General features: G+C 34.0%; 2 protein-coding genes across 2 annotated transcripts; one reads left to right on the top strand and one right to left on the bottom strand.

Annotated features, from left to right (window-relative positions):
- Positions 1-1,187: 1,187 nt before the first annotated feature.
- LOC122302629 lies at positions 1,188-1,889 on the top strand. The gene is made up of 2 exons (XM_043113973.1): positions 1,188-1,499; positions 1,587-1,889. The coding sequence occupies exons 1-2, from the start codon at positions 1,281-1,283 to the stop codon at positions 1,872-1,874; spliced, it is 507 nt and encodes a 168-aa protein (XP_042969907.1). The 5' UTR covers positions 1,188-1,280; the 3' UTR covers positions 1,875-1,889.
- Positions 1,890-3,318: 1,429 nt separating this feature from the next.
- Positions 3,319-5,526, bottom strand: LOC122297162 (protein FAR1-RELATED SEQUENCE 5-like). Its single transcript, XM_043107132.1, has one exon. It carries the CDS (start codon positions 5,524-5,526, stop codon positions 3,319-3,321), a length of 2,208 nt encoding a protein of 735 aa, XP_042963066.1.
- Between the last annotated feature and the right edge of the window lie 19,608 nt (positions 5,527-25,134).

Below are 25,134 nucleotides of genomic sequence, written 5' to 3'. Positions count from 1 at the left end.
TTTTTTGTTAGTCTAGACAACTTGAAGGAAGATTACGGTTTATGTGCTTGCTGAAAACAGATTTGATTTGGCATTTTTAGTTCTAATCTTTGGCATGGCATGATCAGTTTATTTGGAACTCTAATATTTAAATATGTGTGGAGTTGAAATGGCCTCTAAATATTGTGTAGACTTTGCTGGTTTGGAGTTCAAATTGCCTCTAAATATTGTGAATACAAATCTGTTTTGGAGTTCAAATTGCCTCTAAATATTGTGAATACAAATCTGTTTTGGAGTTCAAATTGCCTCTAAATATTGTGAATACAAATATTGTGTAGACTTTGCTGGTTTGGAGTTCAAATTGCCTCTAAATATTGTGAATACAAATCTGTTTTGGAGTTCAAATTGCCTCTAAACCTACTATGAATACAAATATTGTGTAGACTTTGCTGGTTTGGAGTTCAAATTGCCTCTAAATATTGTGAATACAAATCTGTTTTGAAGTTCAAATTGCCTCTAAATATTGTGAATACAAATCTGTTTTGGAGTTCAAATTGCCTCTAAATATTGTGAATACAAATATTGTGTAGACTTTGCTGGTTTGGAGTTCAAATTGCCTCTAAATATTGTGAATACAATTCTGTTTTGGAGTTCAAATTGCCTCTAAATATTGTGAATACAAATATTGTGTAGACTTTGCTGGTTTGGAGTTCAAATTGCCTCTAAATATTGTGAATACAATTCTATTTTGGAGTTCAAATTGCCTCTAAATATTGTGAATACAAATATTGTGTAGACTTTGCTGGTTTGGAGTTCAAATTGCCTCTAAACAGAATTGTATTCACAATATTTAGAGGCAAAAAAACTTATTTAAATATGTTTTGGAGTTGAAATGGCCTCTAAATATTGTGTAGACTTTGCTGGTTTGGACTTCAAATTGCCTCTAAATATTGTGAATACAAATCTGTTTTGGAGGTCAAATGGCCTCTACATATTGTGAATACAATTCTGTTTCGGAAATGTCATGGACCATGCGTATATTGTTCAATAAGTTTTTTTTGGAGTTCAAATGGCCTTCATTTTATAGTTATTGCAAACCTTAGGTTTGTAAGATTTATGTTTGTAAGATTTAAATGTTTGTAAGATTTATATTGATAAGTGTCAAGTGGTTTTTATGAAACATAGTTTAAGGAAGTCCAATTTGCACACCTTAGGTTCCCATAAGTTCAAAAAAATAACAAGAATAGTTAGATACCTGGTTTTACTATAAGAATGAGTGGAGTATATTGTGGAAGGGAACAATGTTAATAATTTTTCTGTGTATGTGCTACGACAACTACTTTTATTGTTCTCTTTGTATATGGACAGCAATGCCTGAGTCACGTAGTGAAAATTGCTCAAGCTCAGGAAAGTCAATAGTTGAGTACCCAATTTGTTACTGTGGAATTAAAGCTTGTCAAAGAACTGCGCATACGGAGGAAAATGAGGGGCGGCGATTTTTTGAATGCCAAAACTATATGGTGAGATTTACTCTTCTTGCCCTCACATATCATTATTGTTGATAGTGTTGTTTGAAATCAATTTAAGTGGTAATTGATTTTTTGCAGTCTGGGAAGTCTTGTGGATACTTCTGCTGGTATGACCCTGAAATACCATCATATTGCCAAAAAACTATCAAACGATTACAACACTCAATTGATAAATTAAAACTTGAAGTTGAAAAGATCCAAGCATCAATGGATATCCAAAGCTTGAATCATCGACTACAAATAGAGTCCGAGAAGCGCAAGAGGCAAATGGAGAAGGCTACCTACGTGACACTAATTTCATTGTCGTGGTTTTTTTTTGTTGGGTTGCTGATATCTAGTTGTGGTTGGTTCAAGGGGAAATGTTAATATAGTTGTAGAAGTAAGCAACTACAAAAGTCTATTTGTATGTAGAAGATCTTTGTATTTTGTGGAAGGTGGGAAATCAGCTTGTTGCTGGAAATTTGTTTCTGAGTGCTGGATCTTTGTATCATTGTGGAAAGTGTTTGTATTTTGTGAAAACGACATGTATTTGTTGATAATAATGAAAATGAAGTTTGTATTATTAAGTGGTTTGTTATTAGTCCTGATTCAAGACTCACCTGTGAATTCAAGTGTCCATTTTTAGTTATTAAACCCTGTTATAAACAGCTACTGCAAGTTCAACCAAGCAAAAGGTTGCTTTGAAAATCAAATAAATAACATCAATATCCTGGAGTACTTGTTGGATATGCCCAAAAAAAATGTCATGGACTTTCCTGGAAGTATAAATACAATAGTTTGGAAGTAGTACTCGGTTAGCAAAATGTAAACAACACCATGCCCAAATTTTTAGCAATATAACTCACCCATTTTATTTCAGACCAAGCAAGAAAAATAAAATAGTATATGCTGGAAATCACCACAAATACACCATTAGATTGCAATTCTACAACTCATAGGTACTCAGCTTGTGAAGAAAAAAGGAGTTTTCATATTGAACTTTTTTCTTTCAGACAAAATGGCAGTTGAGGCCATTGTATTTTCGAGAACTTATACATATTTCTGGAACAAAAACTACTAGTAAGTACAGCAACAGCCCCTCCTACTTACAAAAAGGCCCCTCTTTTACAAAAAAGCACATACCATTTACAACAAGCACCATCTTCCCACTGTGCAAAATACAAAAAGCACAAAAGACACCCAACCTTTTTACTATAAATACAGCAACATCAGCCCTCTGTCCAAATTTCACAAATAATCAAAAGACACCCTACCCTGGACAACACCACTATAAATACAACACCATCATGGCTGCCACCATCTAGGCTGTCGTAAATCATCTTGATCCGAGTCATTCATCTGCACAGGTTGCGCTTGCACTGGAGGTGGACGAGCAGTCAAGGGAGTACAAAAAAAATCCGGCCCATGTGTCCAAACTTGGCTTTCTTGATCATGTAGCGAGGATTGCTGGAAAAAATCAGCAAACATTATTTTGGGCTTTCTATACATAAACAAAATAAAAGAACACCATGCAAAAACAGCAATATCAGTTAAGGTTGCTTTTATAAGTACCTGAGTTTGTGGAACCTCATGCTGTGTGCCGCTCATACTGTAATTTCGTCTATCTTCCCTTGATAAGTGACTACTTTTCTATACATATCAACAAATATGGAATACAATTTCTTAATCTCAAGCCTAAGGTGATAATTTTTCCTATCTAATCAATCAAGCTGGAACTAATAATATTGGCAATCTAAGTAAAATCAAGCTTACTGAATTACATTAATTCAACTAGAACTAATACTGAATTATAATAAAAAACTACTAGTATCTAAAAAATGAATTCTACATATGTGTACAAAATAATCAAAGGATTTTGGACCTCAGTTGTGGACAATCTCCTTCTAGTACTCGGTTTCTTGAGAGCCTTCTCAACGGGGTGTGTTCTTCTCTTAGTTGTGGGTCTCCCTTTACTCCGAACAACTAATGGACTAAGAACGTTGTTGGTTGTGCCATCAATGGGAGTAACAAGACCAGCTGTGGAACAAGCACCATATGAATCGTCATCGGGGTACTCCGACTTCAACTGTTCTAGTTGGCTGATCAATTTCACACAGCTTCTCTCGGTCTTTGCGGCATTTGAACATAGTTTATAGAAGCAATTCTGGATCCGATTGAACCTTTGTTTCTCAGGGTTGCTCGTCGCCTCATAACTACTTTTTACATTGACATATTGTCTCTTTATATCCTTCCTCCACCGATCCAAAATGTATTTTGGCGGAACTTCACTCTTGTCTAACTGTGCCAGGATTCGAAGAGCATGTCGACATAATATTCCCCTAAACTCAAATAATTTGCAACTGCATGTAATATCAAGGGAATCTTCTCCACATACGCTAACAAAATAGTTTACGCGTTTAATGAATCCATCACTCACCTTAATCTCATCCCCGACTACGTACGTAAAGTTTGCCCCATCACCACCAAAATACGAAGTAGTCAAATACAAAAACCCTCGAAATTCTTCTTGGACTTCCTTGAACTTGGCAATTGTATATATTTTTTGAAATTGCTTCTCGATAGGATAGTGAGATATGCAAGGAATCTCAGTGTTAAATGAATTAAAGTTAGCAATTGCTTCATTCTCTGCCTTCCTCCTAAGGGCTGAATCGTACTGATCCACAAATTGTTTCAATGTGGTCCGGGAGTGAACGTAGTCATCAAAAAATGTATTCATGCCCTCACTACGTTGTGTGGTTGACATTCCAGCCCAAAATGTATTTTTTACGTACGCCGGCACCCAATAATGCCTATCAGCATAAAGCAATCCCAACCAAGCATTCTCGCGAAGATCATTTGTTTCAAGCAAAGCGCTCCATCGTTCTTCAAACTCATTCTCACTTAATGAGTCATACACACATTTGTGTAGACTATCTTTGATCTCGTCATATCGAGAATGTGACCCAAATTTTTCTGGAAGCTTCTTCATGATATGCCACAAACAGAAGCGATGCCTAGTTGTTGGAAACACCCTGGCAATTGCAAGTTTCATTGCCTTATCTTGTTCTGTAATGATTGCATTTGGTGGTTGGTCATTCATACACTTCAACCATGACTCAAACAACCACTCAAAAGTAATCGCATCCTCATTGGAAATCAATCCACACCCGAATAGGATTGACTGACCATGATGGTTCACGCCCACAAATGGCGCAAATGGCATTTTATAAGCGTTGGTCAAGTATGTGGTATCAAAAGTGATTACATCCCCGAATGATTGATACGCAGCTCTACTTCGGGCGTCTGCCCAAAACACATTCTTTAACCTCATGTCAGGGCCGACATCAATAGCATAAAAAAATTCAACATTTTTTTTTTGCATTTCCTGGAAATAGTTAGTTAGAGCTTCAACGCCTCCAACTCCGAGACGAAGTTGTCGTGCTTTCTCAATATAGTTTTGACATTCCTTTTGCCCAAATGGCACATTCTCATACCCCCCCGCTTCAACAATTACACTCTGGAAAGTTTTTGACGTACGTATTCCAGCTTCATCATTTATTTCAAGCCTCTTAGCCACACGAGCATCTACCTTCTTGAAGCATCTAAAGTGTCTTGCTTTCCCTGGACTGACATAATGTGTGTGATCCAAGATTACACTAGACAAGGTATATCCGCCATCTTCATTCAAAACTGCATTAATTCTTGCTTTACACCCTACCCTCTCTGTTTGTCTTGGCTTGAGTATATTGGAAGCCTGACTCTTTGCTGTGCCTTGCCGCGCACATACCAATGTGAACCATCTAACCCGCCCATCTTCGCTTTGTCTAGAATTCCTTCTACGGACCCCGAACCCTTTTTGTTTAGCATATCTCATATAATAAGACCGGACTTCTTCCTCACTAGAAAAAGTCATTCCAACTATTGGTTCCTCGACACCATCATCTTCCTTAGGTTCTTCGGTACCATCATAATTATCAGGCCCATCATCAACCAATACTTCATCATACTCATCATCCGTCAAGTGTACAAAGGAAGCCATATGAACTCAGCCTTGGAGAACCTACAATTAGTATCGCGAAGGCTACTGAATTAGCATATCATTTTATATGCCCTCATTTTATTGACATGTGAAATTATAAATACCATACAACAAAGAAAAGATCCCTACAAAATAGCATGCAGATGATGCCCATGCAGAAAAATTATTTTAAATATATATGCCCAAAAAATTTCTTCTCTCTAAGCAATATAAATCAAGCTTCTTATTTTTTTTAAAGCAATTTTTTTTAAAGGTATAACTCAAGCAGGATTTTTTTTTCTCCTATAACGTAAATCAAGCTTCTTTGTCTTTATGAGAAATAAGTTCCATGGTTTTAATGTATTTTAACAGTTAAAACATCTTTCAGCAAATATTTTTAACTAAGATGAAATATAGCAATATAGTTGTACATAACTTCAATTAAAAGGTGGCACCTTTACTTACGTTAAGTTTTCACTAGGCGGCCAATGTATTCATGGAAATCTCTCGAATTATATTTTGCATTACAAGACATGTTTATTAAGGAGAGTGACACAAGATAAGAATAAATTTCAAATATAGAAACAAATCTGGAAGTGATTTGCAGCACTCATCAAGCCGAGTATCATGGCCTCTAATTGATGTAGTTGTTTTATTTTTAGTGATTCAAATCTGTAACCGATGTACACAATATCTCCTTAGATGTACAAATCCCTTAGCTAGGTTTGTAAAGCTCTGTATAAATGGTTACAAAACAGATCAATATAGGTGTCTTCATATTTCCATTGTGAGCTTCAGAATACTTATTTTTCTACAATGTTTACATAATACAAGAATCTTGCAATGTAAGGTGTATACACACGTTAAACAAAACCGGCTACTTACAGAATATATAGCCCACAAACAGAGTTTATATACAAACAACTTGACAGAGAATAAATCACGCCCATATTTATGTGGATTCCCTTACATGTATTCATTCACATTTACAATAAATTTTCTGCAAAAGCAAGTGTGCCGGAATGCACATATACCCTTTACCTTCAGCTGTCGTGGCCTGAATGGCCGTGTCCCGGGGGGGGGGGGGCGAATCAGAAACAGATGGGAGGGGGTGGAATACGAATCGGAGGACTCGGTGATCGGAGTTTCTGTCTCGACCCACCTCTCGTCGGCGTTGTATGCTGATCGGCACCGTGACCCACGCAGTAGGTGGATGGGTTTCGGATGTCCCCTGTTTCCGATTCCTAGTTCTCGGTTTTTCTAGCTTCTGTGTGGGGCCTTCACTCACCGGAGATGGGCCGAGTTTGGTGGTGGTCGGCCCTGTGATGTTGGGGGACGGACGGTGAATGGGTTTCAGATTTGCTAAACATCCATCAGAAAGGAAAGACCTTGGAGAAGGCAACCCACGGGAAGGATGAAGGAGAAAGGCATTGTGCGTAATAGGCAGGCGGGAAGTGAGTTTTTCTTTTTTCCTGTTTCAGAAGCCTAGTCAGCACTACAGTAATTTGCCACGTCGAGCGGTCATCCAAAGCGGGCATATGGAAGCGGCAGACTAGCATTATTCTAAAGATATTTCATGTTATAGCATCACGCATGACGCATTTGATAAATGCACACTCCAAAAATCAAGTACAGATACATTGACATTAATGAACTGTGTTGATGTTACCAAGGTTATCAAGCTGCTCTGCAGCACGGCACACGATGATTTGATAATATTAATGCGGTTTGGATGGACATATATCTATGGACATATTAAATCAATATAGATTATTCAAATGTTGTATGAATATATAAGAGAAGTTGCAAATCAGAACAAAGAAACCTAAGAAGTTCAGCCAAGAAAAGACAAGGACTTGAAGAACATTAGAATAGTAATTAAACAGTGATGTAATAGACAACATGGAGTAGATACAACAAGAAGACTTGGTACTCTCGGATAAGCACTCGAAGGAAAACGTACGTACGTGAGGGGGAGCTTACAATGCAGCCCGCATATTTTATATGGTTTATGTGGTCAGGCTTTTTTCCACATTCTTGTCCGCATGTTCCGTTGTTTCTCTGTTCACATCAACCAGGAGTCAGCTAGGAGAAAGCTGGACAGGCAGTATATAGGATATGATATCCACAATCTCATGATCATTCACAGATGACTTTCATATGTATCAGCAATATCGACCATTAGACTAATTTCAAGTCTCCATCCATCCATATTAATAGAGGTTACAAATACATGAAATATTGGACTAACAAATTATTAGCACACAATTAAAGAAACAACAAAACTTAACAGAGTACTGCCCTCAATCCAACCTCATCAGTTTGATATCAATATACATTCAATAACACAAAATTCGTGGTGATACGTTATTTTTTTTAAGATTTTATTAATTGTATATATAATTTTCGATGCAAACCTAATACCTTAAAAGATTTAAGAAATCTTGGAAGCAACGGTCAGGAATGATAAGAGAAAAGGTAGAACAAAAAGTGGAGTCAATCACATACAGCACAAGATTTTCGTGCTTCACCTACGTCTATGGAGTTGTAGATGATAGGCAAATACAGTGTGGCAATACGGCTGCCATACATGAAACAATACATATATATATATATATATATATATATATATATATATATATATATATATATATATATATATATAGTCAACCCTATATAGCGGATTGGATTGAATCAAACCCAAACTTGTCCATGATCAATCTTGTTTGAACTTTTGGTCTAAGCCTCTCCTTCATAGTCTAAGCCTCACTGAAAATTTACAAAAAAAAAAAACGGATCTTTGCTGAATCAAGTCATCAAATCAAGTCATCACAAACACAACTAGGCTTTACAAATAGAAGCCCAACAATAACACACCTGTATGCATGGGAATACTTAAGTCTTGTTGGTTATGCAGGCCATTGAAATAAGATATTTTGAATAGTAGTAAGATTTCTAAGTTGAGATGAGATAGTTTGTAAAAAAGTGTATATTTGAATAGTGAGATAAGATAGTTTTTACTTTTTGGGATTTAATAAAGAGATGGGTCACACTTTTTGGATAGCAACCGTTCACTTACTGTTTTTCATTAGTCACTTACTGTTTTGTACTATTCACTTAATGTTTTACACTGTTCATTTACTACATTTGTCAGTTTTGCACTGTTCATTTAAGGTTTTCTTTCATTTGTACACTGTTTACTTCACTTTTTACTATTAATGCCAGTTGTTAATTTCGAAACCCAGAGATAAAATACAAACAACTCATGTCATTTAGATAGGTAGACTAGATTACAGTACATCTCATATGAGATAATTTGTATCTCATTTAGGCATCCAAACCCAGCCTTAGGTTTATGAGTATGCTGCACAGTTCTTTTAAAGAAATCACTATTATAAGTTCATTAGAAAGAGAATCCTAGTTAATTGTTCTTCTATCAACGCTAACATAAACACGTGTAAAACCATAGAATGCCATATGTCAATTTTTTTTTCTCAAGGAAATTTACTTTTAGGATTAATAAACAATTATTTTTAATAAAAAAATGATTTTATCTTTTAAAAATGATCATTTTTTAAAATAAAAACTGAAGATTACTTGCGATAATTGGCTAGAAGTTGACCACCACAGGCCAGCTGAGATATAACCACCACGAGATGATTGGATTGGGCTATGGCAATAGGAGGTCAATGTGCCACCCTATGGTGGCCAATCTCAGCCACCCCTTGGTGGCAGCATCCATGGGTAGCTTCGACTTTTTCTTTTTTTAATTTGATTTTTAACGTGAGATTAATTAGGGGTGTTCATCCGGGCTGAATTTTTATCCTGCCCAGTCTATCTGGGTTCCGGTTACGGGTTTCGGCCTGGGATAATCTCAGACCGAAACCCGCATTTGTAATAACCGGTACATCTGGTCCGAACCCGGGTATGAAACCCAGGTTCCGTATTTAATACCCGGTACAACCGGGTTTGAGTAAAAGTAAAACTTCCCTCCCCAGTCAACCCAGAGTCCCGGTCTCGAGTCCTGACCCTCTCTCTCTCTCTCTCTCTCTCTCTCTCTCTCTCTCTCTCTCTCTCTCTCTCTCTCTCTCTCTCTCTCTCTCTCGTGAAAGAAGCTACTAAACCCTAACCGCCGCCTTGTCTCACATGGCCCGTCTCCCCCCCTCAAGTCCCGACCACCCCCCTCTCTCTCTCTCTCTCTCTCTCTCTCTCTCTCTCTCTCTCTCTCACACATGAAACCTAGCTTTGGAACCCTAGCCATCGCCGTGTCTCATGGGTTCTTCACTATCTCGTTGATTACTTTTTGAAAAGGAAAGCAGATATGGGAAGAAGATGATCCCTCTATTTTGAGCACCGAATCTCTTGCCATCGCTGTCATCCTCGTGATCCAAAGGTTTGTTCTCTACGATTTGGGTCCTTTTTTTCGATTTGGGTCTGTTTAGCTTTTGTTCATGCCAAATCTGTTGCATCCTTCTTCAGATATTTTAGGGTTTTTTCCTGTTGTTACTTTGTTAATTTGGGTATGTTTTGATGATAATGTTTGAATGTAAAAGATTTAAGGAAATAATTTTGTGGGTCAGAACTGTGCTAGCATATTTATTGTGACTTTCGAGAGATGCACTAGCTTGGCATCTCGTAGTCGTGTTAGACCACCCATCACCATGCACAACCCCACATCTAACAAAGCACAATAGCTCATATTCTGACATGATATGAGGCTCATACAATACTCATAGCACTGGATGAGTAAAATTACTTGTTAGTTTTTTTTCTTGTCACTAATGAAAATTAATTAATTTAAAAGAATGTTTTTAATAATTATATTTTTGACATAATTTTTTTTTTCATCATATAGAGATGATTTTGAATAATGATTTGAATATAGACAGTTGAAGAATGTTTGAGGAGAGGGTTCTCTCTTTGTTGATTTTGGGTTTGTTTTGATGAGATTGTTTGAGGAGTATTTTTATGAGTTAGATCTTAATTGTTTTTATGAGTATGATTATCTAACCTTATAAGTTTCTCTTTAATCACTAATATCTGAATTTTTTATTCTGTTTAACCTTATAAGATCTGTATTGTTTTTCAATTTTTAACTGTGGTAATCACTTTGCTTGCAGCCAGGCCCTTGTATCAAAAGAAATGTGCTGCTCAATCATCTGAAATTTCTCTTAGAGGAAACCATATGATTGGAGGCAAAATAAATTCTCTTTCTACATAAGCACCTGCAATGCTTATGCCAAGCCTAGATCATTCGAGATCAGTCATGAAAGCCATACAAGAAGTAAAAATGGTGCAGGTATCATGAGGCAGACCTGGGTTTCCCCCTGATATTTGTTTTATATTCAGAGCCAACTATTGAACTGTTTAGGTCTAGTGTTAGATATCAAACAATGCTAGATTTTAGCTTCTCTACGAGCGAAATTAAAAAGTTTAATTTTGTACTTTTAATGTGCATTCTTTATTAAAAAAAAAAACTGTTGTCTATTCTTTCTATCCATGAAACCTTTGAGATATCAGTGTATGTCAATTTTTTCTATCTTACACTGCTATTTTTTTTTTTTTTTGGATGAGCTGTTAATTTGTAGTCCAGGTAACATGGTCATGGTACACAAATCTAATCTCTCTTGAAATGTACAATTCTTAAAGCTTCATGAAGCCCGTTAACCATTGAATTGGTGAGAAAATTTTCAATAATAGGTACTCTTCCCTATTCTTATAAAGCCTCACTTTTGGAGAATATAACTTTGACTACCTAGAAATCTAGTCATAGGAAAGGAACACTATTCTTAAATTCATACTATTTGATTGTTTTAGTGGAAGGGAAATTAATAGAAATTTTTTCTCAAGATTTTTGTCTGAACATTGCCATGTTATCTAGATGTAAAAGAATCATCTTGCAAAGGATCTCTTTGATAGTAATACCAGTTATATAAAATTCTAAACTGAACAAGTTGCATTTTGGAAAATACATAATTTTGCATAATTTTGCATAATCTAGTAGTCAGTGGCTCTAGTGGTCATTTTAGTGATAAGTGGGTCATGAACTCAGCTTGTACATTCCATATGTGTCCCAGGAGAGATTGGTTCACTACTTACGAATCAATCAACAATAATTTTGTTTTGATTGAGAATGATATGACTCTTGAGATTGTTAAAATTGGTTCAATCAAAATTAAGATGTATAATGGAATCATTAGAACTTTGTCTAACGTTCAACATATTCCATCTTTGAAGAAAAATCTTACATCTTTAGGCGTTGTTAACTCCTTTGGTTATCGGTATATAGCTGATGGTGGAGTCATTTGAGTCTACAAGGACTCTTCGGTTGTAATGACAGGAAATAAGATCGATGGTCTTTATTTTCTATTTTGTGAGATAGTGATGGTGTAACTGCAAGGTTATCTTTAGACATTCTAGATTCAGATATTACTTGTTTATGGCATATGTGATTGAGCTATATAGGTGAACGAGCGTGGTCATTTGTGAGTAGACAATTTTTTATTTTTGTTTAATCAAAAGATAAGGAAGCTTATTTATTTATTTATTTATTGTGTGTTAGCATTGTATCTTTTTGAAGCAATGCAAAATCAAGTTAATTGCAATTTATTTGTTCTGATCTTTGGGGTACATCTTGTGCAAGATGATGTCCTGTTCTTATTCATGTTGTTTGGTGACCATTTTGAGAAAATGTTGGACTTATTTTTTTGACGCAGTAAGTGACGTGTTTGATGAGTTCAATTAGGAAGGCTTTGAGAATCTAACAGGCAAAAAGATAGAGTGATTTCAGATACTGTACAGTTGGGGTCCACTCCATAGAAATGGGATAGCTGAATGGAATGAATCAAACTCTTGTGTGAGATCCCGTAGTATACTTTTTTGGTAATCCAGGCTTGTCTAAAGTTTGGGTGAAGTGGTCAACACAGTTTACTATTGGGTGAACCTTTCTCATTCCACAGCTTTTGAGTTGCTGTTTCCACAAGAGAGAGTAGGGTTATGGTAAAAAGGTGGTTTTTATGACAATAAGGTGAAGTTGCTGGGAGAGCTTCACAAAAGGAGTGTAGGTAGCACTCTAGATCATGCTATTGAAAAAGGAGGGAGCATGATTATGATTTTGGCATTGGAGCATAGTGAGAGCAAGTCTATAGTTTCTTCTAGTAGATAGAGAAGGCAGTTTGACCACCTTCGAGATATGTTCATGCAGAATTTGTGGTGTATTTGCTTTGGCAGAGAATATTGGTTATTAGCCTTCCGTGCATGTGCATTTAGAATCCGTTATTCAAATAAGCAGTTTGTATAGTGGTATGTTGCTTTTGTGTGAAGAGGTTGAGAGGATGCTAATGAGATGAGATGAGAATTTTGTTAATAATAGAAAGATAGTTTGTGAATAGTAGTGAGATAGTTTGAATTAAGTATTTATTGGATTTTAAAAAATGAGTGAAAAAAATTGAATAAAAAATATTATAAAGTTCAAATATTGTTAGAATATAATTTTTAAATATTATTTTCGTTTTAGTATCTAAAAAAGTTGAATTATTTTTTATTTTTTATTTGAAAGTTTGAAAAAGTTATAATGATTAGTTTGAAAAAATTGTAATGATTAGATAGAAAGTATTTGTATTTGAATGATGTTTGGGAAGAAAATAAAATGGGATTAGAAGATATGGAAACTTTTTCCAAACATTCCCTGAATCTCTTCATTAGAACCAAACTTGTGATTTGATCAAGTTTTCTATGGAGATGAAGACTTTTGGGTGGTAATGGGGTTTTCAAGATATAGGCATTGTGCGTCCTGTTTGGGATTTATGGAGGAGTGATCTTTGGTGGGCATATTTGATATCTTTGTTGTCGAATAGTGAAATTCAATTTGGTGGAATTCATTTTATTCTGGCTTGATGGAATTTAAGCCAAGGTGGAGATTTGTTAAAATGGTGGTTTGATTTCCTATTGAAAACGACATTCTAGAGACATGGCTCAACTATTGCTCGATCCTGGATCAACCTTGGCTCCTTGAGCGAACTTCCGAATGATTGTTCGCTCGACAGTGCGCTTGAGCTATTGTTCAGAAAACCTAGTTCTTGCTCCATTTTATATATAAACATATTTTGTAAAGAGAAAAAGTGTGAGTTAGGCTAGAAAAAGAGAGAACTCCTTTTATGAGATATTGAGAGCTCATTAGGTGTATTAGGGCTTTTGAGATTGAAAAATGATTTGTGATTGTTCTCTTGTACTCCATCCTTGAGATAGTGAATTCCTTGAGATCGATTCTGTCAGTGGATGTAGGCTATTGTTCAACCTGAACCACTTAAATCTTAGTGTTTTTTGTGTGACCGTTGAATTTTTGTTATTTGCTTCTGCTAATATATTTCAAATTCATCTTTAGATATCCAATTAATCCTAAGTCCAAGACTCGTGAGACTTGTGAAATCATCACTTGTCTTAAAAGTTTAAACTGATAGGAATATGTAGATTTTATTATTTATTTTATATCTTAATACAACTCACGTGTGGGCCAGACTCCCCCTCAATGGGTGGCCTAACACGTGGAATATTTGATTAAATAGTATAGAGTGTAGAATCAGGGTTCAAACTTAGGATCTTTACTCTTATATCATGTGAAATCATAACTTGTCCCAAAAGCATAAGTTAATAGGAAGATATATATTTTATTATTTACTTTAGATCTTAACATGACCATGGAAAAGTTTTATCAAAATTTTCATCCTACTCATGGGGTTCTATATTTGTTATTCACATACTAAAGACTCATTACTCAACCAAGGGGTTCCCTCTACCATATAATTTGACTAATGTTTTGATATCCAAGGTTTTTAATCCCTTAAACCATGAGAAAGCATTTGTACATCTTACTATTGATGAGTAGTTTTCCTAAACCTCTATTTGTGTTAGGAGTTGACAAGCTTATGTAAGCATTATCTACTGAGGCCCAAATTGTTTTGCAAGGTCTTTCATTTCAAATTTCTTGCCCAGAACTAACAGTGAAGAGATATTATGAAACTTCACATTCATATATACCATTTATAACTATGATTGATTTAGCTAAGGTTCACAATATTCTAATTTCCTTATCTTGGAATTATATTTAGTATCAGAATTATGATCATCATCACAATATCAGTTGGAAAAATTTAAGTAATATAAATGATCAGAATGCAGTTGTTTCAATTCAGTTGGCAACACTTGTAAAAGCTAGGGGGTTTATTGAATAAGAGATTCAGAAAACATTCTACAAATCTTTTTTCGGGATTTTTCTCATTGAAATTTCCAAGCAGAAAGAGAAAGAATTGGCCTTCATTTCCATCCAACAGTTAGGCATTTCCCATTCCTATCAAGTGTGCAAGAGCTACCCCAAGCAAAATTTTTCACCAACAGTTCTGCATGATGTAAAGATGAGATGCTACGCTCTTGTTCCTCCATACGGTATCATTCAAAATAATTTCTCCAAGCATCAATCTTCATATGCCTAAAAGTTTTGTACTCGCCCTCAGTTGCAACAATATCTCGGATCTCCCTGAAGTAAGTTGCTTCCAATGTCATCCGATTAGAATCATTCTGATCCATACAAAGTTTGAGGCATTCAAAAAAGGCACTGTAGAATAAGAGTGCTTCACTAAACCGGCCTAAGAAAGTTGGTGAGTTATCATCTGCTTCGACTTCGGTGACCACCATGACACATGGATTGAGATCTCTAAGCACTTTGAATAAAGATTCCAAGAGACTAGGCTTCATCAGCATTTTATTCAGCAAAACTGGGGAGTAGATAGCAACAACTTCAATGGCCTTTGACTTGAAGATGACTTCATTGAAATTGTTGAACTTAAGATTTCAAGCTTTATGTAATTATATATCTATACATGGATTTTGATGATAATAAATGAATTCAAAGAATAAAGGAGTCTCAAGTTCAAGTTGTCTACACAATAAAGTCAAGCACATCAGGGAAACAAGCATGGGCAAGAAGGAAATAAGTTTACATTAAAGTCATAGAGTAATGTTGTAAATCTCTTAAAAATTTAAAATTAGGATTAAGGCTCAAAATTAATATTTTATCATAAAGTATTAAAATACATTTTTCACATGTATATGAATATTTTGAAAATTAAATTTGAAAATTTTAAAAGATGATTGATTATCAATTTTTACATGTGCATACCTTGATTAAAGGGTTGAATTTTATAAATATTAAAGATGATTGATTGTCATCTTTCACATATGCATGTTTTATTTGAATATTTTCAAAAGTGATTGATGCTTTTCTTGACTTATGCAAAAGGTAGATGTTTTTATTTGAAATATTTGAAAAATAAAGTGTGCTCCTTTTGTCGTATACAAAAAGTAAAAGATTAGGTTTGAAATGTTTGAAAAGTAAAGTGTGCTCCTTTTGTTATATGCCAAAAGTAAAAGATTAGGTTTGAAGTTTTTGAAAATGAATGATGTTGTCTTTGACAATTGAAAAAGAAGAACCTTTTATTTGAATTTTTTGAAAAAGTGAATGATGTTGTCTTTGACATGTGAATCTTTTTAAATTTGAATATGAAGTCTCATATGCCTATAAATAGATCATTTGAGAGTTTCACATTTACAACACCAAGAGCATACAACATTCATTCAAAACTTTCATTCTCTTCTTTAAGCATTGAGCCTTAATTCTTATTCATTTTGAAAGATATAGTTTATGCTGTATTATTCTTATTCTACTCATTGAGGAGTGTTTTCTGATAATCAACCCACTATCAGCTCTTGTATCAGTAAAAGGGTGTGTATAACTCTTGTGCGTGTAGAAAGTGTTCTACACAGAGAATAGTTGAATTACCACGTGTAAGGTGATTATAAGTGTAGAGGGTCTTCTACACGGATCCTTTGTAGCGGTGTTGTTCAAATGTATAATAGGTTTCTATCTCCACCTGAATGAGGTTGAATAGTGAATTGAGAAATCTTCAAGGGGTAGCTTGAGGCGAGGACGTAAGCAGTGGGGCCGAACCTTGTTAACATACTGAGTTTGCTTCTCTCTTACCGTTACTCTTTATATTTATTGCTATTTCGTATTTTGTTTATATTTTATATTGTATATTTAATTTATAATTGTTATTCTTTTTAATACAACTCAATTCACCCCCCTCTAGTGTTAGTCATCTAGGCAACAATTAATATCAGAGCTAAGAGCTCTATTATAAGATTAACTATCTTTTGAGTTAAGATTTTATGGCTAACATTGCAGCTTCATTTGGTGAAGGTCAATCTAGCAGTCGGCCTCCACTCTTTTGTGGAGACAATTACTCATTCTGGAAAGTTAGAATGAGAATATTCCTTCAGGCTTAAAGTTGAGAAATCTGGAAATGTATTGTAAATGGACCTTATATTCCAACAAAAATAGTTGATGGAATAAAGGTCTAAAAGGAAGAAGAAGAGTTTGATCGTGAAAACGATAGACTTTATACTTTGAATTTAACTGCTATGAATTTATTATTTAATGCTCTTAATAAAAATGAGTTTAATAGAATAATGACTTGTGCTACGGCAAAAGAAATTTGGGATAACTTGGAAGTTACTTATGAAGGAACTTCGCAAGTAAAGAAATCAAAAATTTATATTCTTACTCATGAATATGAAATGTTTAAGATGAATAATGATGAATCTATTCCTAGTATGCACACTCATTCTACTAACATCATAAACTGCTTGACAACTCTTGGCAAAGTTTATTCCAATGTGGAAATAGTAAGAAAAATTCTCAACTCTCTACCAAAACGCTGGGAATCAAAAGTGACAGCAATTCTTGAAGCTAGAGACCTCAAGAAGCTCAAAGTGAATGAACTCATCGGTTCACTTATCACCCATGAGTACACATTGAAAAGAGGAGAAGAAGAAAGAAAGCCAAAGAAGAGCTTGGCACTTAAAGCTGCTCCTCATGAAAGTGAAAGTGATGAAGACAAGGAAAATGAAGACAAAGATGAAGAAGTTGCGATGATAACAAGAAGAATTCAGAAGTTCTTAAAGAAAAATAAAACTCCTCCGAGGAAATCTTTCAAAAATTTTTCCAAGAAAGATTCAGGTAAAAATGACACTTTAATTTGTTATAAATGCAATAAGTCTGATCATATCAATCCAGATTGTCCTCTGCTAAAAAAAGATCGAAATAAGGGTAAGAAAATAATGAAAGCTACATGTGATGATGATTCAAGTAACTCAGATAGTGAAGCAAGTAATGGAGAATTAACAAATATTTGTCTTATGGCTAAAGATGACATTGAGGTAAAAAATCTTGATAATATTGAAGATCCTTCATATGAAGAATTGCAAAATATTTTAGAAGAGTTTAATGAGGAATTTGAAAAATTGGGTATCAAATATACTGCTTTGAAAAAGAAAAATTTTTCTTTAACAAACGGAATTGATATTTTAAGAAAAGAAAGTATCATTTTGAAAGATGAAAATCTTGAGTTGATTAAGAATAAAACTGATTTAGAAAATATTGTTGAAAACTTTACGAATGGAAAAAGAAATTTTGAAAAACTTCTTGGTAGTCAAAGACGTGTTTTTGACAAGGCAGGTTTGGGATATATGCCAAAACAAAAATACAAATCTTATAAAAATTTCTTTGATAATCATTCTACATCAAAGACCAATATTCAAAATTTTTTTCATAAAAATAATTTTGTCAAAAAAAGATATTATTATAATCATTCAAGTTCTTCATATATGTCACATGCTATTTGCAATTTCTGTAATAGAAATTGTCATAATTATCATACTTGTCCTATTAGAAGAAATCATACAATGACTATTAGGGCAATATGGATACCTAAAAATCTTGTTTCTTCTAATACTAATAAATAAATGACCCAAAGAATTTGGGTACCAAGAAAAATCATTTTAATTGTTTTTATAGGTATGCATGAAGTCATCTACAAGCAAAAACAAGTGGTTTTTAGATAGTGGATGTTCAAGACACATGACGGGAGACAAGACTAAGTTCTTTGATTTTAGATCTAAAGAAAAAGAACACGTGACATTTGGAGACAACTCGAAAGAGAAGATCGTGGGAATAGGTAAAATTGGTAATGAATCTTCTCTCATAATTGAAGATGTTCTACTTGTTGAAGGTCTAAAACATAATCTTTTGAGCATAAGTCAATTATGTGATAAAGAATTTACAGTTACTTTCAAAATGGATAAATGCATTATTTTGAATGATCATAATTATAATATTTGTTTTATTACTTTTAGAAATTTATACAATCGATTTTGAAGAAATTACCTCACAAGATGCTATTTATTTTTCAGCTCAAAATGAAACTAGTTGGCTATGACATAGAAGATTAGGTCATGCCAATATGGAACTTATTTCCAAAATTTCAAAAAATGATCTTGTGAAAGGTTTACCAAAAATATTTTTTCTTAAAGATAAAATTTGTGATGCATGCCAATTTGGTAAACAAACAAAAACTTCTTTTAAAATCAAGAAATATATTTCCATTACTAGACCATTGCAACTGATACACATGGATTTTTTTGTACCAAATAGAGTTGTAAGTCTAGGAGGAAAATATTATGCATTTGTTATTGTTGATGGTTTCTCTAGATATACTTGGGTCATCTTTCTTGCTCATAAAGATGAGGCATATAATGCCTTTATCAAGTTATGCAAGAGAATTCAAAATAGAAATAGCTATACTATTTCAAGTATCCGAAGTGATAGGGGAAAAGAGTTTGTTAATAAAAATATTGAAACTTTTTGTGATGAAAATGGTTTTGTGCATAATTTTTCTGCTCCTCGAACTCCTCAACAAAATGAGGATAGTAGAGAGGAAAAATAGATCTCTTCAAGAGATGGCAAGAACAATGCTCAATAAGAACAACTTGCCTAGTTATTTTTGGGCCGAAGTGGTAAGTACTACATGTTATGTTATAAATAGAGTTATGCTAAGGTCTAAATTAGATAAATAGAGTTATGTTAGAATGAGAAAAAGTCCAATATTGGTTACTTTCATGTATTTGGATGCAAATGTTTTATTTTGAATGACAAGGATAATTTAGGCAAGTTTGATACAAAATCTAATGAATGTATCTTTCTCGGGTATTATACTAATAGTAAAGCTTATAAAGTATTCAATAAAAAGACTTTAACTGTACAAGAATCTATGCATGTAATATTTGATGAATCTAATTCTCCACTCTCCAAAAAATCTATTGATGAAGAAACATGAGATATAAATAATATGGAAAGTCTCAATCTTAACAAAGAAAACACAATAGAGGAAGTTCAACATGGAGTTATCAGGAAATATCATCAAAATTTAATACAAGATACAACCAAACAGTGAAATTTGTGAAAGATCATTCAGTGGAACAAATTTTGGGAGAGCCTTTACGATGTGTAAGTACTCGATCGTCTCTTAGAAATATTTGCAATCATACTGCTTTTCTATCTCAGATTGAACCTAAAAATATTGATGAAACACTTCTTGATGAATCTTAGATTCTAGTTATGCAAGAAGAGTTGAATCAATTTGAAAGAAATGATGTTTGAACACTTATTCCTAGACCCAAAAATCATACCATTATTGAAACAAAATGGGTTTTTAGAAACAAGAAAGATGAGTCCGGAATCATTATTAGAAATAAGACTCGACTTGTAGCCCAAGGTTTTAATTAAGCAGAAGGAATCGATTATGATGAGACATATGCACCAGTCGCAAGATTAGAAACTATTCAAATGCTACTTGCATATGCTTGTTATAAAGATTTCAAACTTTTTCAAATGGATGTTAAAAGTGCTTTCTTAAATAGTTTTATAAATGAAGAGGTATATGTTGAGCAACTTCCAAGTTTTGAAAATCATATTTCTCCAAATCATGTTTTCAAACTCACAAAAGCACTATATGGACTCAAACAAGCTCCTAGAGCTTGGTACGAGAGACTCATTGGTTTCTTGATTGAAAAAGGTTTTTCAAGAGGAAAAATTGACACAACTCTTTTCATTAAATATGAAAATGATGATATTCTTTTGATTCAGATTTATGTTAATGATATAATATTCGGTGCTACTAATAAAAATATGTGTTAAGCTTTTGCAAAGACTATGTAGGAAGAATTTGAGATGAGTATGATGGGAGAACTTACATTCTTTCTCGGATTGCAAATTAAGCAAGCAAAAAGTGGGACATTCATCAATCAATCAAAATATATTAAGGAATTACTGAAAAAGTTTGGGATGAAAGGTGCTAAGGAAATTGGAACACCAATGAACCCATCAACTAAACTTGATAAAGAAGAATCCGGTAAGCCAGTTGACTCGAAAATATATCGAGGTATGATTGGTAGCTTATAATATTTGACAGCCAGTAGACCAGATATTATGTTTAGTGTGTGCTTATGTGCACGCTTTCAATCATTTTTAAAAGAATCACATTTAATTGCAGTTAAGCGCATTCTTAGATATCTTAGTGGTACAATTAACCTAGAGTTATGGTACCCTAAGTACACATCTTTCGATCTAATCAGTTACACAGATGCTGATTATGCTGATTGTAAAATAGATCGAAAAAGCACTAGTGGAGCATGCCATTTCTTAGGTCATGCACTAGTTTTCTGGTTTAGTAAAATATAAAATTCTGTTGCATTATCTACTGCTGAGGCAGAATATGTTGCTGCGAGTAGTTGTTGTGCTCAAGTTCTCTACATGAAGTAACAACTTGAAGATTTTAAACTCATGTATAATCACATTCCAATCAAATGTGATAATACAAGTGCTATAAATCTTTCAAAGAACCCAATACAACATTCTAGAACTAAGCATATTGAAATAAGATATCATTTTCTTCGAAATCATGTGTAGAAAGGCAATATAGTACTAGAATTTACAAACACACACGATCAGTTAGCAGATATTTTCACAAAACCTTTACCAGAAGATAAATTATGTATGATCAAAAGAGAAATAGGTATGATGCATGCTATGAATATCTATTAAAAGATAGACCACGGTCAATAAAAATAGAAATAGATTTTTTAAATACTTTTACATAAATTTGAGATTCTTAGCCTCATGTTTGAGACACTCATTCTCTTCATACAATATCATGTCATTCTTATCCATGGGAACCGGCAAGCAGAATGAAGAATCTAATAAAGATTTCAACTGTTTATTCTTCTGCCGAATGATTCATTCCCTTGTGTGAGACTCTTGAACAATTCGTTGAAGTACAACAATTTGTTCTTTGAGTTTTTCAACTTCATAATTTTTGGCTTGTAGCCGCTGGGAAAAAGCAACAATAGAGGAAGAGTAGCGAGTCTCAAGACTCACCAAGTCATAGATAGTATCAGAATCTGACTTATTAGCTAAATTATTATTTTCTTGCTACAACATGGCACCAATGGCAGCTGCAGAAAGGACAGGAGGTTGAGGTGCAGAATGCCTCATGGATGAATCTAGAGAAATGTTAGAAGAATGAGTCATTAAGAAAAGAATAGAAGGCTTAAAGCGAGAATGTTGAAGGAATGCAGATGAGTTATAGAGATGAGAAGAAAACTTGATGCGGATTGGATGAACTTTAGGACTGATTTTATAGAGATAACATAAAGAACAAGACGAGATATCATCTAAGTTAAAGAGCAATGTGATTTTTTTTACCGATTGGTGAAAATGACATTTTTTAGAAAATCGGAGCCTTCAATCTCGTTTGTCAACAACATTAGGCGATTTTTTCAAATCTCCAGCCACACTTGTCGAGTCACGGACGGATTCATTTTTTTTCAACTCTCAATAGTTTCTACTAACGCACCGTTTTCTTCAGTTCATTTACTTGTTGCAGATCCTTTTTAATGATGCCAAAAAGGGAAGAACTGTTAGACTAGAACATTAATGTTGTATTAATTGCTAAACTTGTTATATATGCTTAAAATTATATTCATACTTTTGCTTGAAAAACTAATGCACATTCTCAGGGGGAGCTTAAGTATTAATAAAGGTTTCAGGTTCTATCAAGTATTTGTCATCATCAAAAAATGGGACATTGTTGAACCCAAGGTTTCAAGTTTTGTGTAATTATATATCTACACATAAATTTTGATAATAACAAATGAATCCAAAGAATAAAGGAGTCTCAAGTTCAAGTTGTCTACACAATGGAGTCAAGCACATCAAGGAAACAAGCATAAGCAAGAATGGAATAAATTCACATTAAAGTCATAGAGTAATGTTGTAAATCTCTTAAAAATTTAAAATTAGGATTAAGACTCAAAATTAATATTTTATCATAAAGCATTAAAATACATTTTCCACATGTGCATGAATATTTTGAAAATTAAATTTGAAAATTTTTAAAGATGATTGATTGTCATTTTTCACATATGCATACCTTGATTAAAGGGTTGAATTTTGAAAATATTAAAAATGATTGATTGTCATCTTTCACATGTACATGTTTTATTTGAATATTTTCAAAAGTGATTGATGCTTTTCTTGACTTATGCAAGAGGTAGATGTTTTTGTTTGAAATATTTGAAAAGTAAAGTGTGCTCCTTTTGTCATATACAAAAAGTAAAAAATTAGGTTTGAAATATTTGAAAAGTAAAGTGTGCTCCTTTTGTCATATGCAAAAAGTAAAAGATTAGGTTTGAATTTTTTGAAAAGTAAAGTGTGCTCCTTTTGTCATATGCCAAAAGTAAAAGATTAGGTTTGAAATTTTTGAAAAATGAATGATATTGTCTTTGACAATTGAAAAAGAAGAACCTTTTATTTGAATTTTTTTAAAAAGTGAATGATGTTGTATTTGACATGTGAATCTTTTTATATTTGAATATGAAGTCTCATATACCTATAAATAGATCATTTGAGAGCTTCACATTCACAACACCAAGAGTATACAACATTCATTCAAAACTTTCATTCTCTCTTCTTTAAGCATTGAGCATTAATTTTTGTTCATTTTAAGAGATATAGTTTGTGCTGTATTGTTCTTATTCTACTCATTGAGGAGTGTTTTCTGATAACCAACCCACTATCAGCACTTGAATCAGTAAAAGGGTGTGTATAACTCTTGTGCGTGTAAAAAATGTTCTACACAGGGAAAAGTTGAATCACCACGTGTAAGGTGATTATAAGTGTAGAGAGTGTTCTACACGGATTCTTTGTAGCGATGTTGTTCAAATGTGTAATAGGTTTCTATCTCCACTTGAATGAGGTTGAATATTGAATTGGAGAATCCTCAAATGGTAGCTTGAGGCGAGGACATAGGCAGTGGGGCCGAACCTTGTTAACATACTGAGTTTGCTTCTCTCTTACCATTACTCTTTATATTTATTGCTATTTCGTATTTTGTTTATATTTTATATTGTATATTTAATTTATAAATGTTATTTTTTTTAATACAACTCAATTCACCTCCCCTCTTGTGTTAATCATCTGGGCAACAGAGATCTTTGAAGTCTCTCACCATTACTATTTGGAATAGAAATGGCATGTTCAAAGTCTTAGCAAAATGGGCTAGTCTTTTACTTGTCTTCTTAATTTCCTGTTTTGAAGTTGTTCCAACAGCAGTTACTTTAAGTAGCTCAATTGGGCATTCAAAACGAGTTGCTAGAGCTTGCATTAACACCATACAGCATCCACCACTTCTGATTGCAAGATCAATGTAATGAACCTTTTTTGCAGATAGTGTGCCACACTATCTGCAATTACTTGGATTCCGGAAAAATTAATAATTTGAAAGAAGGGAAGGTGAAGAAAACATACAATAAGAGCAGGATCCACATACATCATTGATTCTTCATTAGATTTCTGTTCTTCACTACTTTTTTAGCCTTCTAATGTCATTCTACTTGTTTCTCTCTCAATCCTCTCTTGAAGAGCTTTGGTAAAATAGTGAACGGTTCTTTGAACTGAACTTCTTGTCTTGGAGGACAAGAAATCACACAGATTTAGCAATTTCCTTCCTTGATCAAATTCTTGCTTGCCAACCTTCTCGGTCGAAGCTAAAAGAAGACAAGCTAGTTCCACATCTTTGGTTTCTTGGCAGGAGAGACCAAATGGAGCACTGCCGAAAACACTACTAAGCATGGAATGATCAACACAGTTTTGGGAAGAGAATTGGATGAACCTTTCTCTCACTACTTTTATGACTTCTTCAATTGATAATCTGCGCACACCAGCCATGATTCAAGTTCTTCTTTCCGTACTTCAACTCACTTCTTCATTGCTAGAAAGTGACGGTTGTCCCCTATTCAGCTCAACATTCTGAATCATGTTAGAGAGTGGCTTCTGATATTTTAGAGAGATGTATCATTACCCAAACAAGGAGTGCTATTCTGCCATTCATGGCTTTTTGAGGGTCAAGAGGGAATGAAGAAGGAAGTGCAACGCCCCCAAATTCCGTTTGGGATCGGACGGACATTTGAAGTGTCGAGACATGCAACACAAGGTTAACCTGCCCCGTTCATGACATATAAGATGCAATATTTCTAACATGCATCTAACATTATGCAATATTCGCAGCGGATAATTTTTTTATTTTTTTAGCAATACTATGCACCAAACTGAAAATATCCCAAATACTTAAAACACACTTTATATATAAAGATCCATTGAATAACTAAGATCACAGCACT

This window comes from Carya illinoinensis, chromosome 1 (genome assembly GCF_018687715.1).
Source record: "Carya illinoinensis cultivar Pawnee chromosome 1, C.illinoinensisPawnee_v1, whole genome shotgun sequence".
Classification (NCBI taxonomy): domain Eukaryota; kingdom Viridiplantae; phylum Streptophyta; class Magnoliopsida; order Fagales; family Juglandaceae; genus Carya; species Carya illinoinensis.
Note: the sequence above shows the minus strand (reverse complement) of the source record. Positions and strands in the feature narration are given on the sequence as shown.

What these genes read in the sequence shown, in the direction of transcription:
- LOC122302629 (XM_043113973.1), top strand. Translation starts at nt 1,281, where the DNA reads ATGTTAATAATTTTTCTGTGTATGTGCTACGACAACTACTTTTATTGT. An exon ending in TTGAATGCCAAAACTATATG is followed by an intron (nt 1,500 to 1,586) that starts GTGAGATTTACT and finishes GATTTTTTGCAG; the next exon opens with TCTGGGAAGTCTTGTGGATA.
- LOC122297162 (XM_043107132.1), bottom strand. Translation starts at nt 5,526, where the DNA reads ATGGCTTCCTTTGTACACTTGACGGATGATGAGTATGATGAAGTATTG.